The sequence below is a fragment of the Syzygium oleosum genome, unplaced genomic scaffold, assembly GCF_021117445.2.
Source record: "Syzygium oleosum isolate NSW1041296 unplaced genomic scaffold, Sole_v2.1 Sole_v2.02, whole genome shotgun sequence".
In the NCBI taxonomy this organism is placed as follows: Eukaryota; Viridiplantae; Streptophyta; class Magnoliopsida; order Myrtales; family Myrtaceae; genus Syzygium; species Syzygium oleosum.
In genome coordinates, this window is record NW_026607486.1 from 1232083 (window position 1) to 1248655 (window position 16573).

Here is a 16573-nt window from a genome sequence, read left to right on the forward strand (position 1 = left end):
TTAACATTCTAAAAGTTAACTCAAATTAGAAAAAGAAAACTGTTGAGAATTTATATAAGTTCTATAATGCAGAAAATACTTGTAGATATCAAATAAGAAATTACTATTAGAATTAACAAAATTGAGCTATGCCATTTTAAGTCCACAATCTTCTAATAATGCCATTAAATTGAATTAAACAACTCTTTAGAATTTACATGAACATGCATACATACTATACAAAAATCCTTTGCGACACGTTTCTGTATTTGTTCTCAAATGATTTAGAGATGGATAGATGCATTATTTTAATATGTATTTATAGATTTGTAAGTGTAGAGAATGTAAAGTTGAGGTGTATCTTATAAAAGGTTATAAATTATGTCATTCCCAATTAATTTCTAAATGATAATTCATATGGTGGATTAATAGGAAAAGTAAAAGTAAAGCCAATAAGATTATTAAATTTCGCCAAGGTTGATTTTAGGTGGCGGGTATTTTCTTGTTTTTGCAATGGGAAGAGGGCCATTTGAACGATATAAAATCTTAGGTGATACACTTTTTTGAAGCGTGATGAAGTCCAACACTCAGAATTCTCCTTGGATGATATTTTTATTTTCATGGGTGGATATCATTAGGTGAAAGCTTAGACTTTGTTTTTTTTTTGTTGATACTTAGATTTCGTTTGTTTCGCGAAAAATGAATGATTTGAATTTTTTTTTCCTAAAAATGATCACCTGTATCGCTTAAAATAATTAGCCAATGGAAAATATTTCATTATTGACAACAATTTGTGTTTAAATATCTTCGTGGACGATGAAAATATTTTTTATTTATTCATTTTAGTAAGTGGTACAAACGATCGTTTTTTAAAAAATATTTTCCAAATTAGAGTGGCAATCCTCGAATATGAAGGGAAAAGGAATTTGCATTTGCCCTGCAGAAGCAAGGCCCTCGCGAGCGCCGAATTCTCCTAGCGATGGAAGGGAAAAACTGGGTGAATTGAAGCAAGGACGTTTCCGGTATGAGTAAGGGAGGACAATGAGAGCGTCATTATTGAACGGCAACAGTTCAAGTCTTTTGCTTGGAAGCATTGTCGGTAGTGGCAATTCTCTCGCTTTAGGACGCGTTTGGAGTCGCCTTAAGGCGCGAAACCCGACTAAAGCAGCAGGGTTCTTGAGTTGCAAATCAATGTGGACGAGTGCAAGTGAAGGAAAAGATTAATCTGACAGAGAAGGAGAAGATGATCATTGATAGGCTTCTCGCCACCATTCCCCATTTTGATCTCTCGACCGAGGTGTGTGTCGCTGGTGGCTGGGTCCGTGATAAGGTTGGTGTATTTACTAGTGCAGCAGGGTGTTCGCTTTGATGTGCCTTCAAGTTCTTTTGCGGTACTAATCGTGTATAAGTACGTTATCTTGTGCTTCTTTTGAGATATTTTTCTCCGATTACATGTTTATTTATATCCAATTCAAGTTCTTACTTTTCCCTTTCCATAAAATGCGTGTTTTCTTTTTTATCTTTTGTTTGCCTATATTTTGGCAATCAGATCAGCTTGGGTTGGTTTCGGCTTTCCTCCGCATTCCACGATCTTAGGATTTTCTTGCCATTTCGGAGACAGTGCCAATCCTTACTTAATTACAACAACCATGACAATTAGGTGAGGCCATCTGTGTCTCTTAGGCTGCGCATGGCAACCATTCTATGCCCGGGAACAGATTCTGCTCAGAAATGATTTTTTTTGATTCCGTGCCCGGAAACAATTTCTAAGCATTTAAAGACGTTTGGTAACTGTCAAAAATTTCTATTCTTATAATAGAAAAAGAACATAAATGCGTATGGTAACTACACAAAATTTCATTTTATTAATATTTTAAAATATTTTAATATTTCTTTCTTTTTTTCTTTTTTTTTTCTTTCCCTTCCCATCCTTGGCCATGGCCAGTGAGGGCATCGGGGTCCTCACCGCCGGCCTCGCTGTCGCCACCCAGGCGACGGACCTGGGTGGCGACGGACCTTGGTGGCGACGGCGAGGTCGGCCTCGCCTTGGCTGGGCGAGGCCTCGCCGTAGCGGCCGCGAGCCGTCCTCGCCCAGGCGGCGAGGGGGACCCTCGTCGGCCACCGGAGAGGGCCGCGACACCCTCGCCAGCCTTGGCCTGTGGCCGGTCGCGGGTGGCCGGCGGGTGGTGGGTGGCAAGCCGAAGAACAACAACAAACCAAAAAAAAGAAGAAAATCAAGAAGAATCAGAAATGGAAAAATTGTTCAGAATCAAGAAGCCTACTTATTTTTGTTTCTTGATTCGTTGCCTAAAACTCGATTAAGGAACAATTTTTTGCAAAATTATGCCCGGCACAAAAAAATTTAACAAACGGATTTCTGCTCCCAAACTGATTTTAGGAACAAAAGAACAGAAATTTTTACTATTTGATAAGTTACCAAACGGGCCTTACTGTCTCTGTCTCTGTTTTCTTTGGGTCCATTTGAACGTGTGTGAGGGGGCCATCGTCCATCCATGGACGGAAAAAGGGGAGTCTTTGGGTCCAGATGAACGTGAGAGAAGGGCCGTCCATTCGCTTTGTGGACTGATAGGTGGGGTCTATTGGCCGTTGGATTTCTTTCGACCGAACGTTGGCCGTTGGATCGGATGACCAGGACCTGAGAGTCATTGGCTCTCCTTTCGACACTTGTTCTTTGGTTTTTATTTTTTTTTATTGTTTTCATTTCTGGGTTATTTTATTTTATTTTATTTTGGTTACATATGAGCAATGACAACTTCAAATAGTCTATCGGACACTTGGCCAAGAAAGAAATTCTATCCGAGTTTGAAAATAATGACAAACAGAGTATCATTTTCTTCATTTAGTAATTAACGCCAAAGAACTCTTGTCATTTTCACTTCCATCTTCCAACCAATTAGCAAGAATAGTGCCCCATAAAATGTTAACAATTGGAGTTCCGGTGGACGACAATGACTCAAACGTGTGATTATAGAGGAAGGCTTATCGTGTGAAGGTTATATCCAAATGTCATGGTTGTTGTAATTAAGTACTCCGGAAATGGCGAGAAACTCCTAAGATCGTGGAATGCGGAGGAAAGCCGAAACCGACCCGAGCTGATTATGAAGTAAGATGTTTTTCTAATCCACATGTAAAATACCTAAATACAAAAGAAAAAACAAGAAGGTGTACTCTTTCAAAAAGTCTACAATAGCCTATTTTGGAGTGATGGAATTCATAATCTTGTATCTGTTTAATGTATCTGTATTTCAGATCAACACTAATTTACAAAGGCTTCGAGTTTTCTCCTCACCCAATCTCAAAGCTCTTGGAAGAACAGAATTAGAATCAAATCAGACTGCGATATCTTTTTGGGGAAGGATTATCATCAACGCAATTCTACATCTGGAAAAATCTCCATTGCCGGGGACGAACATGCCCTTCTGGGACAGTTAGCTATCCATTACAAGAGTATTAGATGACTGAAATGTGAATCCTCCAAGCACAGTGTTATTTCTAGCGGGCGTGGTAATGCCACTTTGTTTTGAGTGGGGGAAAAAACGTCTACGAGCTGAAGTAATTTTAACCTGGAAACCTCGCCAAGCTGCTGGCCACATACTTTGCACTTCGGTGTGGTTTCACTGAATTCCATTTAGGATTTATAGTCATTTGACAATGGTATTGGATTGGAAGATGGGTATATAATAAGTGGAACATTGTGGAGAGCGCTTGTCAAAAGTGCAACCTCCCTTCCATTAGATAAATGGAAGACTCTCTCCCATGCTATCCTTTTGGTAAAACCTACCACTTCAGCACCTAAGGAAGGCCCATTCTTCATGTCATCCCAATACAAAACATGTCCTAACAACAGAAAATTTGTTAGTTTGTGTCGTCTTGTCTACTGGAAAAGAATTTTAATTTGGAAAGAAGACCAATTGCGCAACCCAAAATTTCAGTTAGAATCTTCATGAAGTTGCATGTTCTCAATTAACTATTTTGGACCTGAGCATGCCCCTAAACTATCTCGTTTGAACTCTGGAACGTAAAATTAGGGGGTATTCCCGGGAGAGAGGGCAGAAATCCCGCACGCCTTGGCCCCCTCGTTGGGGGAAAGTTTTTGCTTCACTCACCCCAGGGAACACTCCCGTGTTTAACGTTACAGAGTTCGGACAAGTAGTTGTCTTACAGAGGAATACCTCCAGCCACTATATTTTTCTAGGCGTGCACCCCAAGATAGGGGCCAGCTCTCATGCCTCCGCCCATTGGAGGCTCCAATGGGCCCGTGTTTTCCTCTAAACAAATATTAATAACTATTTTGAGAACATTTAGTGTATTTTTAGTACTCCAGTTAAGTTTTTAAAATTTACCTGGAAATTAAAAGGTTCAAAGAGGAACTATTTTATATAACACTACCGAAGCCTATTACTATTTCATTCTTGTTAACTTAGTCCTTGTCTGTTTAGGATTAAGTAAAAAGTGAAAAATACTTTTTTCTATATTCCCATCAAAATTTATAATATTATCCAAATTTTAGAAAAACTACGAAACACATTGTATGTGAATCTAGGTGATAATATATTATTTCTGGTGAAAGTTTTAGATGTTTCAGGATAAAAACATTTAAAGTGCGTCATTCGTAAAATTTAAATTATGCAAAAAGTAAAACAGGTAAAAAGTCTACTTAGACACTTCTTTATGCGAGATCGGAAGTTGTTGAGAAATAGTAAAAACAACTTTTCTAGGGTTCCAGGACTTCTACTATATTCTCTTGAAACGTTACTAACTTGTCAGTAGACAATACTTGCATGCATCTAGCTGTTATGAAAATGGGATAATAGCACAAATTGTCCCTAAATTTGGTCCAATGTGCAATGTCGTTCATGAATTTTTAATTTATGTATTGTGATCTTTGAACTTTGACTCAATGTGTAGTTTCGTCCCTAAATTTTAATTTGTTCAATGTGATTTCTAAACTATTGGTAAATGTTCAATGTAATCCTTAAACTATATGAAAATGTTTAAAATTTCAGGGACCATATTGAACATTGGACTAAAGTTCATAAAGCAAATTGAACAAATTAAAAGTTCAAAGGCGGCAATACATATTGGATCAAAGTTCCGAAACCATTTGCGTTGTTTTTCGGTGGACAACTTGGTACGCATCAACCTGTTCATTTTTGGTTTCTTCTCTTCTTTTTCTGAGCAAGATCCGGTTTGCCATATGTTAATCCGCCAAATCAATAGCTCTTCCCTCGCAATTCCTTTGGGTTCACAACTGACCCTTTCTAAAGGAGCAATTCACACCTGTAACGTTGAAAATCTATGGTTTACATTTTCAACGGTTTACTTTATGACCCACGAAGTTACAATTTTGATATGATGTGAAGTATGTTCTAGTCGGCCAATAATGGTCAATGTGATCTGACTTGAAGTTGATTCGACTTGACGAAATTTCCGTGGCATGTACGCGAAGCCCCTCTTTCCCTTTTAACTTTTTGACTTTCAAAACCCATAATTTTCGCAACACGAGTGTAAAAAGGTTTCTAATCAATGGAAACGCATATGCCTTTGATGGTCTTCATTTCTTATTTAGTTCAATCCGGAAGAAACTTTGCTTGCAGCTTGTTAGGACACAGACCCCAGTCACAATGGAAAAGCATGTGGTGATTATGTTCCTGTTTTACTATGCCCAAATCTCATTATGGACGAGTTCAGCGATGCAAACCAACCAGACGGATCGGCTCGCTTTGATCTTCTTCAGAGATAGTGTGGATGAGGATCTGCTCGGAGTTCTGAGCTCGTGGAATGACTCTTCTCATCACTGCGAGTGGCAAGGTGTTGTATGCAGTGGACGGCATCCCGAAAGGGTCGTGTCCCTCGATTTGACGTCCAAAGGCTTGGGCGGTCTTCTATCGCCTCATGTCGGAAACCTCTCTTTCCTGAGAAGCCTCGTTCTACAGAACAACAGCTTTCGCGGCGAAATTCCACAAAGTATTGGCCATTTGTTTCGCTTTCGCCGTCTCGATCTTAGTAACAACTCTTTCGGTGGACAAATGCCCACCAATCTTTCTCAGTGCTCAAACCTTGAGATTTTGAATCTCATCGATAACCAACTTGTGGGCAATATTCCTGATGATCTCGGCTCTTTGTCAAAGCTTCGAGTTTTAGGTTTGGCTAAGAACAGTCTTACAGGATCTATTCCTCATTCTATTGGAAATCTCTCCCAACTTTACACGCTTTCTGTCGTATATAATGGGTTGCAAGGAGAGATTCCCGAGACATTGTCCAAGCTTCGTGGTTTGATCTATGTTCAATTGGCCTTTAACCAACTCACCGGCAAGATCCCTCCAGCAATCTTCAACATCTCCGGCATTTTCTACTTCAGCGCCCGTGACAATCAATTGAGAGGGAGCATTCCCCCTCATATCGGCAACACTCTTCCATCTCTCACTTTTCTTAATTTTGGGAGCAATTTGTTTACTGGTGTTATACCTCCGTCCTTATCGAATGCCTCCGGCCTTCAGTTCATCTCCTTGAACAATAACAGTTTTCATGGACCGATGCCCGCAAATCTTGGAAGGCTGAAGGCTCTTGAAAGAATGCTCCTTGTTTTTAACCAGTTGCGAGATGACTTCAGTTTCATCGCCTCATTGACTAATTGTTCTAGGCTGGAAATTATTGGGGTGGACCTCAATTTTCTTGAAGGTCCGTTGCCGGATTCCATTGGCAATCTTTCCAACAGCGTTAGAGTAATTTCTATGTCGTACAACTCAATGTACGGAACCATTCCTCCAGGTATTGGCAATCTCTTCAACCTGTCCTTTCTTGGCTTAGCAAACAATTCGCTCGGCGGTCGTGTTCCTTCTTCTATCGGAGCACTCCATAACTTGCACACATTGTACTTAATTGGAAACATGTTAACGGGAGAGATCCCGTCATCGATCGGCAATTTGACGTTATTAAATCGCCTTTACCTGTCGTTCAACGACTTCTACGGGGAAATACCACGGAGTCTTGGTAACTGCAGGCAGCTAATCGAACTCGAGTTTTCGAACAATAATCTGAGTGGTTCAATCCCAGGGGAGGTTCTTAGTCTTTCTACCATTTCGATTATCTTCAGCTTGGCACATAACCAGTTGAGCGGATCTCTTCCATCTCAAGTTGGGTCCTTGGCCAATCTTGTCGAACTGGATCTGTCTTACAATAAGCTGACGGGACCAATTCCTAGCTCCATCAGCAAGTGCTTGCTATTGGAACGGCTCAACTTAGCAGTCAATTCCTTTGATGGCGAAATTCCTCCGGCTTTAGGCACGTTACGGGGCTTACGAGAGTTGGATGTTTCCCATAATGACTTCACTGGTGAAATCCCGAGCTCTCTCGTTCAACTTACGGATCTAAATTACTTGAATCTATCTTTAAACAAGCTCGAAGGAGAAGTTCCGAAGCAAGGAGTATTTCTCAATGCTAGTGCAGTGTCCGTCTTTGAGAATAGTAATCTCTGTGGAGGTATTGCGGAACTAAACCTTCCTTCTTGCAAATCGAACACCTCTAAACCATTTTCGACAAAAAAAGTTACAGTAATCGCCACAGCGGCCGCCATCTTGTCAGGCTTCATTCTGTTTCTTTGCTTGTTTATTGTTTGGTGCCGGAGAAAGAAGTCGAAAGGAAATCTCTCCGCAACTGAACTGCCGTTTGAACACCGATTTTCGAGGGTCTCTTATGAGGAACTCTTTAGAGCCACAGATGGATTCTCTGAGAACAATGTGATCGGTAGAGGGAGATATGGTATTGTATATAAAGGAACTACACAGGAAGGCGGCTGGGTGGCAGTTAAAGTGCTCAACTTGGGCCACAGAGGTGCTTCAAAGAGCTTCGTCTCGGAATGTCAAACCTTAGGGGCCATAAGACACCGAAATCTCTTGAAGATATCAAACGTATGCTCAAGCATGGACTATCGCGGCAACGATTTCAAAGCTCTATTATATGAATACATGGCTAATGGGAGCTTACAAAATTGGATACACCAAGGAAATGATGAGGACGTTGAACATGAACATGAACATGAAAAACCAGGACATTTGGGACTAAGGCAGAGGTTAGACATTGCCATTGACATAGCTTCCGCGATCGAATATCTTCACGAGGATTGTAGCCCACAGATTGTACACGGAGATCTAAAGCCGAGTAATGTCCTTTTAGACAACGAAATGATGGGGCGAGTTGGGGATTTTGGGCTGGCGAAGATCAGCTCCGCCGCGACAACAGAGGCCATGGACATTGACAACCGTAGCAGCTCAGTGGCAGTGAGGGGTTCCATAGGCTATGTCCCTCCCGGTAAGAAAATTTTCTCATTATTTGTCTAAGTTTTTTCTGCGTTGGCCATGAGATGAATTTTGATTTTCATTGCATTTTGCTTAATGTACACTATATTAGAGTATGGCATGGGGGATATGGTATCCACACAAGGCGATGTGTACAGCTACGGCATTCTTTTATTGGAAATGTTCACCGGAAGGAGACCCACAGAAGAGGCTTTCAAGGACCATTTGAATCTCCACACCTTTGTTAAGGTGGCTCTGCCACACCGAGCCACGTAGATCGTGGACTCGGCCATTTTTAATGGAGAAGATGAGCGGGACACCGAGAGGATGAGAGACTGCATTGCCTCCATCCTAATAGTTGGAGTTGACTGTTCGTTGGAATCACCGCGGGATCGGATGGGCATGACCGAAGTACTCAAGGAACTGCACAAGATCAGGGCTAGGTATGGAGCCGAGTAGAGAGGCATGGTTTGAAGCAAATTCACAATAATTCGGATGGTTCTATTCTCTGTCTTAATTTGTATTGTTTACCACTGGGGCCAAAGTCAAACTCATATACTAGTTCAATGTATGTACTCTATCTCACTATTTTTTTTTTCTGAATTTCCTTATTTCTAATAAAATTTAAGTAATTCCTATTAATCTTAATTTTTTTAACATTAGATAATGTGGGTGCTACGGGCCCTTGGTTGCAAAAAGAGAGTTTTATTTGACGATTGACGAGGATGATCTCGTAACATCATTTTCAGAATATTTTCAAATTATTTCGAGATGTCAGATTTGATTATATTAAAATCGACTATGTAATTTTGCTTATTGCCTAGGTAAATAGTTTTCTCATTAGATTACTTCCTTTCCTTCACATATCATTAAATACCTTTTAATTGTAATACGTTGTTGTGTCAATCCAATGAAATCTCCAAATATTCTGATGATATTAAAATATCTCCCCTCAAAATCATGGTGGTTCTAAGGAAATCAAGTGGAGTTTGGAAACTAGAAAATCAAGCAAGAAAAGGAACCTTTGTAAGACTATCCGCGGTTTGAACATCAGAATGGACATGGACAAGATCAATTGTTCCTCAAAAAATTTGTGGTCGAGTAATGTGACGCTTTTTCTCAACATTCGAATCCACAGATGAGGGAGACTCGACCAAAGGCGTGGCCACAGTCGTGGGAACTTACTCGAGCCCTGATGAACTCGGAGTTAGGTTATCCGACAATAACTCAATATTGAGATTAGTAAAATAAGATATGGAAGTTGAGGAGACAAAGTGATGAAAACATTGCGCGTTCTTTGAAAAGAACATGCCGAGAGATTTGAAGATGAGTAGAGAGAGAATTCCAACATCTATATCCCTATGTTTGATACTAAGTCCAAGGAAACAAAGAGGTCATGCACATGGCTGGAGTTTGGTGTGTGCATGAGGTCGAAGAAGGACAGAGCATTCTCAACCAATCGGTTTGAGAGGAGTCCAACTCGAGGGGAGTGCTGTAACAGCCCGAATTTCGATGTAATTTCCGGGATCAATGAAACAGATATTATTTCGCATTTCATTTTAGTAAGTCTCACCCAGAGCTGATCACTCTCGGGATACTAACCAATAGGGTATGGCTAACTAGAAGATGGTACGTGGACCGGGGACCCTATCGCGAAAGGGATACCGATCACGAGAGACGCTGAGGAAATATTTTGGGCCAACGTGGGCCGATCTTAGGAAAGAGTAATGGATTTGGTTTGGCCAAGGCCAACGATGTACGATTGGGACGCAGGTGATTCTGCAAGACCAAAAGTGCACGTGGTCAACCAGTCCGGAACTTGAACCTAATGATTGTGACCTCTGGAACTAATGATAATTTCTCATTCTCTCAATGATCGAGACCGTCACGATACGAATAGCCTTAGGTCGATACGCGTAACCTCTAAACAGCCACCCGTTAGTGAGAGACTTTGAAATTGAAAGTTTAGCGGGTTTTGTTCACGGAATTGGGCCCGGATTTCGGTATCGATTTTCAAAGGCTTAAGAGACTATTTTTGGGAATCTGACGTCATATTACGCTGGCCACTCACATGTGGAGTTAGTACGAGTAAAAATTGGAATTTTGGTCCGGGGTGAAAAAATTACGATTTTGCCCCGGGATGCCGGCGTCGCTTTTCGAGACCAAATGAGGTTATTTTTCGTGGCCGATGCCATTTTTGGGTGGCCACGCTTACCAGGAGTCATTTTGGACAAAAACTGGAATTTCGACAAAAATTGGAAAAATAATATTATTTTATTCCCGAAACTTTGACGTGGATTTTCGAGGGCTTGCGCGATGAATTTCGCGATTCCGACGCCATATTATGTTGGCCACGCATATATGGAACGCGTATGTGCGAAAATTGGAATTTCGGTTCGGGATTGGAAAATTACGAAAATGCCCCTAGGCCATTTTTGATTAATTCCGAAAATTGGATTTAATTTTGGGATTAACCAAGGTGAGTTAAGGTTAAACCAGGTCTGGTCAACCATGGTTAGGGGCAAAAGACCATTTCACCCCTAAATTATTGGATTAGGGCAAATCCTAGCCTTTGGATCAAGGGCAAAATTGTCCATTGGCTTGATTTTTGACACATGGCACCCTAGGCCCTAGTTTTTGACTAAGATAAGCATTTTTTCTCTCTCCTCTCTCACTCCCACGACCAGACCAGCCTTCAGAAAAATTTTCTCTCCATTTTCCCCTCACTTTCTCTCATTTTCTCTCAAATTTTCACTCTCATTTTCTCTCTCGCCGGAGCTTCGCCGGAGCACGCCGCCGACCGCCGTGCCTCGCCGTCGACCCCCTTGGTCCCCCGCTTCAGCTCAGCCTCGGTTCCGTCCATTTCTCTCTTTTTCTCATTTTCCATTTCGTGAACAGACCGCCGGAGCTTCGCGGAGCTCCGATCGCTTGTTCCGTCGACACCATTGTTCGGCACGTCCATACGTCCCCGTTCAGCCCGGCCTCGCACGGTGACCGTACAAGATGCATTCACGTCCGTACGGTCATTGTTCATCCGCACCGTACGGCCGTCAGTCGCCGCCGTGACAGCGCTTCTTCGCCACCGTTTCCCAGTCGCCCCCGCACGGTGTGTTCGTACGGGGGTGTACTGTTCACGCCGTCCGTAGAAGTCTCTTGTTCACTCCGTCCGTACACCGCGCCGCCGTCCGCCGGGAATTCCGCCGCCGGTTTCACTGTTCATCAGTGATCGGCCGCCATTCCCCGTCGTCGTGACCCTTGTTTTGGTGAGTAAAATTTCTAAACCCGAATTAGGACTGATGTTGCGTTTTCCTGGACTGGTTTAGGTATTATCGGTGCATTTTTGGTGGCTTAGATAATAGCAAGTGTGTATTTGAGGCCGGGTTGAGGACCGATTAGTAGAATTTATTATCGGAAAAATTTAGTGGATTAATGAGAATCGTTGGGGAGGATAATAGGGTTAATGACCAATTTAGGAGTTCATCGGTGAAATTGCGGGTATGCCGGGTTGTCAGAATTATATTGGTGCTCGTGGTTCATTGCATTGCATAACATGGACACGCATTGCGTATGCCAAGAGTGAGGCATGTGATGAAAATTGTGCGAGAATGCGTGTCTGCCATGAGCATGTGATCACCTAAAATACCCTGAAGCGTTATACGCTGGGTTCAGATAATAATGAGCTGTGTGATCACCTAAGGACCTTCGGGTCGATACCGTCCTCATGCACTTTGAAGCAGGACGATGCCCGGTACGTCCGGAAGGCGACCATCCTCATGCACTTTGAAGCAGGCTCTGGTTCGCAAGGAGAACAGTGTTGCGCCTCATGCACTTTGAAGCAGGCTAGAGACACTGGGCCAAATCGGATGCTGCGCCTCATGCACTTTGAAGCAGGCTAGACGCACCGGGCCATGAAAAATTGATGACTCGAGTCGTAATAATAATTAATTGGGCAAGTGTGCCAGTGTGGGCCAGTGGGCCAAAGAAATGTGCATGACATGTCAATGACATTTGCATGCATAAACATGCATTGATTGGCATGCGAGTGTGTGAGACTTGGTGTGTGAGCTTGTGATTGACATACGTGTAATTATGCGTGCCACGCATGTGCCGTGATTATTTTATGTGGATCTGCCTAACCTGCAGGGTCAGATAATTGTTTGACTATTGTGGTATTGTGATTTGAATAATTGTTTCCAGTCAGGAGATTGCATGCTAGCCTAGCCTAGGTTTAGGGGTTGAACTCACTGAGATTCGTCTCACGGTTGTGTAAACCGAAACTTTTCAGACCCCCAGTAGTAGGATGCCGAGGTCATCACCTCTTTTTGGGAATACCGCCTTTTATCCAGCAGTCGTCGAGCATGCACCCCGGTGGGGATGGAGCAGAACGGAGAAGTGGCTGTTTGGGTTATTCCCAGCTGTTGGTGTTTCCTTTTTGGTTGTCGTGAACACTGAAAAAAAAGAGTTTTAAAATAGTAATATAAGCATGTACATATTTTCTGCGTTGAATCTTGTTTATTGGATGGCTATCCTTGGCTCATATTGTAATTGTCTGGGTTTGTTTATTTTATGCTTCCGCTTGTGTTTGATCTCTGTATGGGTGTGGGTCGGCGACGCTTCCTGGGACGTCGCAGCCAACTTATCGACCGCAGGTGGGATGTTCGCGCTTCGTGGGGTACGGGGCGTGACATCCCCATTTGAATTGGTATCAGAGCAAGGTCAGCTCGGTCCAATTAGGTCGAAGCCTGGAGTGATAAGGAGCGATGAGACCCTGGGTAGCCAGTAGGGTGACCTCGTGTGCTACATGCATCTCCTGACAGCTTGTGATTGTTTTTGAATTGTGATTGTGTGACCCGTAAGTACAGGTGCGGCAGGATTCGAGGTGAGTACGCGAATCCCTTGGGTGATGTGTTGGATAATTGTTAGACCGCATGCTGATTGTTTAAGTGTTGTTCAATACCTGCCTAAGACTTAGACTGGGATAGATTCATTTAAGTCTTTAATTCCTTTGTGGAATTATAGCAGGTAGTCGTAGAATCGAGTAGCCAAGATGAGTAGCGAGGGGAGAGGTATAGGAAGAATTCCCAGAAGGGGTGCAGGAAGAGGAATCCGAGGTAGAGGTCGTGCTCGAGTTGGAGCAGTAGACAATCTGGGAGTTAATATGGGAGCTGCAGTAGACCCCCAAGTTGATGTTAGACCCATGGAAGATCCACGTATGGAAGAAGTTCTGCGAGTATTAGAAAGGATTGGAAACGTGCTGGATAGGCAGACTCAAAGGCGAGATAATGTAGCCGCTGCTGCGGTAGATGAGAATCAAGCTAACGCTGGACAGGCTCAGCCAGCCGGGGTTAGGCAGATGCCCCAGTTAGTAGAACAGTTTATGAAATTGAAGCCACGCCTAAATTTCATGGTCGCGGTGACCCCGAGGCTGCACCAAGATGGATTGAGGAACCGGAGAAAACCTTCAAAGTTCAGGGTGCACCGATGAGAGAAGGTGACATTGGCGGTTTACCGGTTTCAAGAGGGTGCTAATGATTGGTGGAATGCCGTGGAGAATAGAGTGTTTCCGGTAGGAACGGCCCCGACTTGGGCTGCGTTTGTGGAAAATTTCTACGAAAAATATTTCTCGGAGAATGCGCAAGAAAAGAAGTTGATGGAATTTATGCGCTTGCGCCAGGGACAAATGATTGTGGATCAATATGAGGCCGAATTTGCAAGATTGGCTAAGTTTGCACCGACTATGGTGGAGAATCCGAGGGATAGAGTGCGAAGATTCCGGGATGGACTGAAGCCGGATCTTCGAAGTCTGATCTTGTCCCATGACATCAAAGATTACGGAGAGATGCATAGACGGGCTCAGATCATGGAACGAGATCAGCAGGAAAGGGCAGCCGCTTCAGGATCGCGGTTTGCTCAAAATCGAGATAATCACCGTTTGGGAAAGAGGCCTATGACTGGAAATAGGCGATTTGTTCCACCAGCCAGACGGAATATCGGAAAACCGAATCCCCAGTTGGGTAGATATGGCGCGTGTTTTAAGTGCGGGAGTATGGGACATCGGATCCGCGATTGCCCACAGATGCAACCATCAGGACCGTCCAGAGTGCCGCCACCACGAGCTGGAAATCAAGCCGGACCTCCCCCACCGGCTAATCAGGGACGACCGCTAGCTCAAGGAAGGATTTATGCAATGGCGCGCAAGGAAGCTGAGAATGCGCCGGGCGTGATCACAGGTACGATTTCTTTGTGTGATCATGCCGCGTATGCATTGTTTGATCCGGGAGCAACCCATTCGTTCGTTTCAGAGCAATTTATTGAGTTGGTTGGTATGAAACCAGTGCTGCTTGAGCATGTGCTTTGCGTGTCGACACCTGTGAATGATAGGTTGCTAGTTTCTTTTGGATGTCCTAACTGTAAGATAATTATTGGAGGTAAAGAAGAAAACATCGACTTGGCAGTAATAGCCATGTTCGATTTTGATGTGATTATTGGAATGGATTGGTTAGTCCGACAGAAAGCTGTAGTGGATTGCAGCGATAGGACGATCCAATTTAATCCGGATGGACGCCCTAGTTTTGTATTTCAGGGAAACCGAGGAGGAACCTCGATCCCTTGGATTTCCTCGCTCGAGGTAAGTAAACTGTTGGACGAGGGGTGTGAAGGGTATTTGGTGAATGTTGTGGATCCAACAGTTGTTGAACCTAAGTTGGAAGATATACCCGTAGTAAGCAATTTTCCCGATGTGTTTCCTGAGGAATTGCCGGGTTTACCGCCTGAGCGAGAGGTAGAGTTTGTGATTGAATTGGCGCCAGGAACAGAGCCGATTTCGAAAGCGCCATATAGGATGTCCTTATTAGAATTGAAAGAATTAAAGGTCCAGATACAGGAATTACTGGATAAAGGTTTTATTCGCCCTAGTGCGTCCCCATGGGGAGCGCCAGTCCTGTTTGTCAAAAAGAAAGACGGAACTCTGAGATTGTGTATAGATTATCGGCAGTTGAATCAAGTGACAGTGAAGAATAAGTACCCACCGCCGAGAATTGATGACTGTTGATGTTTGCAAGGAGCCTCAGTGTTTTCCAAGATAGATTTGAGGACCGGGTACCATCGCTAAGGATCGAAATGAGGACATTCCCAAGCGCTTTCGGGACTCGGTATGGGCATTATGAATTTACGGTTATGCCCTTTGGATTAACGAATGCCCCGGCCGCTTTCATGGATTTGATGAATCGTGTGTTCAAGGAATTCCTGGATCAGTTTGTGATAGTTTTTATTGACGATATACTAGTGTACTCCAAGAGCCTTGAGGAACATGAGATACACTTGACTGAAGTGCTACGGACTTTGAGAGAGCACGCATTATATGCTAAGTTCAGCAAGTGTGAGTTTTGGCTCAACAGAGTAGGATTCCTTGGACATATCGTTTCTTGGGATGGGATTTCTGTGGATCCAGCTAAGATTGAAGCAGTTACCAAGTGGCCTAGACCGACGTCAGTAACGGAGATTCGAAGTTTTCTAGGATTGGTTGGTTATTACAGGCGATTCGTAGAAGGATTTTCATCAATAGCCATGCCAATGACAAGGCTGCTTAAGAAGGAGGTGAGGTTTGAGTGGGATGACAAGTGTGAAAGGAGCTTTCAGGAACTAAAACACCGGTTGACAACTGCTCCTATATTGACCATTCCGTCGGGCCCAGGAGGATTTGAGATTTATAGCGATGCTTCGCTAAGAGGATTGGGCTGTGTGCTGATGCAGCATGGAAAAGTGGTAGCATATGCGTCGCGTCAGTTGAGACCACACGAGATGAATTACCCGACGCATAACTTGGAATTAGCTGCTATAGTGTTTGCACTTAAGATTTGGAGGCACTACTTATGTGGGGAGAAGTTCCAGATTTATACGGATCATCAAAGCCTCAAGTACCTCTTTTCGCAGAAAGAGTTGAACATGAGGCAGCGCCGATGGATGGAGCTTCTAAAGGATTATGATTGCGACATCCTGTATCATCCTGGAAAAGCCAATCGAGTGGCAGATGCTCTGAGTCGAAAGTCTAGTTTGGCGCATCTAATGGTCAAGGAATGGACCTTATTGGAAAGACTCAGGGATTCAGAGTTTAAGATGGAGATGAGTCACGTATCGAATTTACCAGCCGCCTTGAGGATTGAGCCAGAGATTCAGATCAAGATTAAGGAACTACAGTCTACGGACCCAGAAATCCAAAAGATTATTGAGATGGATGCAGCTAAGAGGAAACCGGACTTTCAAGTGTCCGAGAATGG

At 43.3% G+C, this 16573-nt stretch overlaps 2 protein-coding genes across 2 annotated transcripts in view; both read left to right on the plus strand.

The window, feature by feature from the left end:
* The window catches only part of LOC115665899 (alpha-(1,4)-fucosyltransferase-like), a 40816-nt gene that overhangs the window by 13066 nt on the left and 11177 nt on the right, over positions 1-16573 (plus strand). The window lies entirely within an intron of this gene.
* LOC115665071 (putative receptor-like protein kinase At3g47110) lies at positions 5563-8874 on the plus strand. Its single transcript, XM_030586955.2, has 2 exons — positions 5563-8310; positions 8410-8874. The coding sequence occupies exons 1-2, from the start codon at positions 5625-5627 to the stop codon at positions 8571-8573; spliced, it is 2850 nt and encodes a 949-aa protein (XP_030442815.2). The 5' UTR covers positions 5563-5624; the 3' UTR covers positions 8574-8874.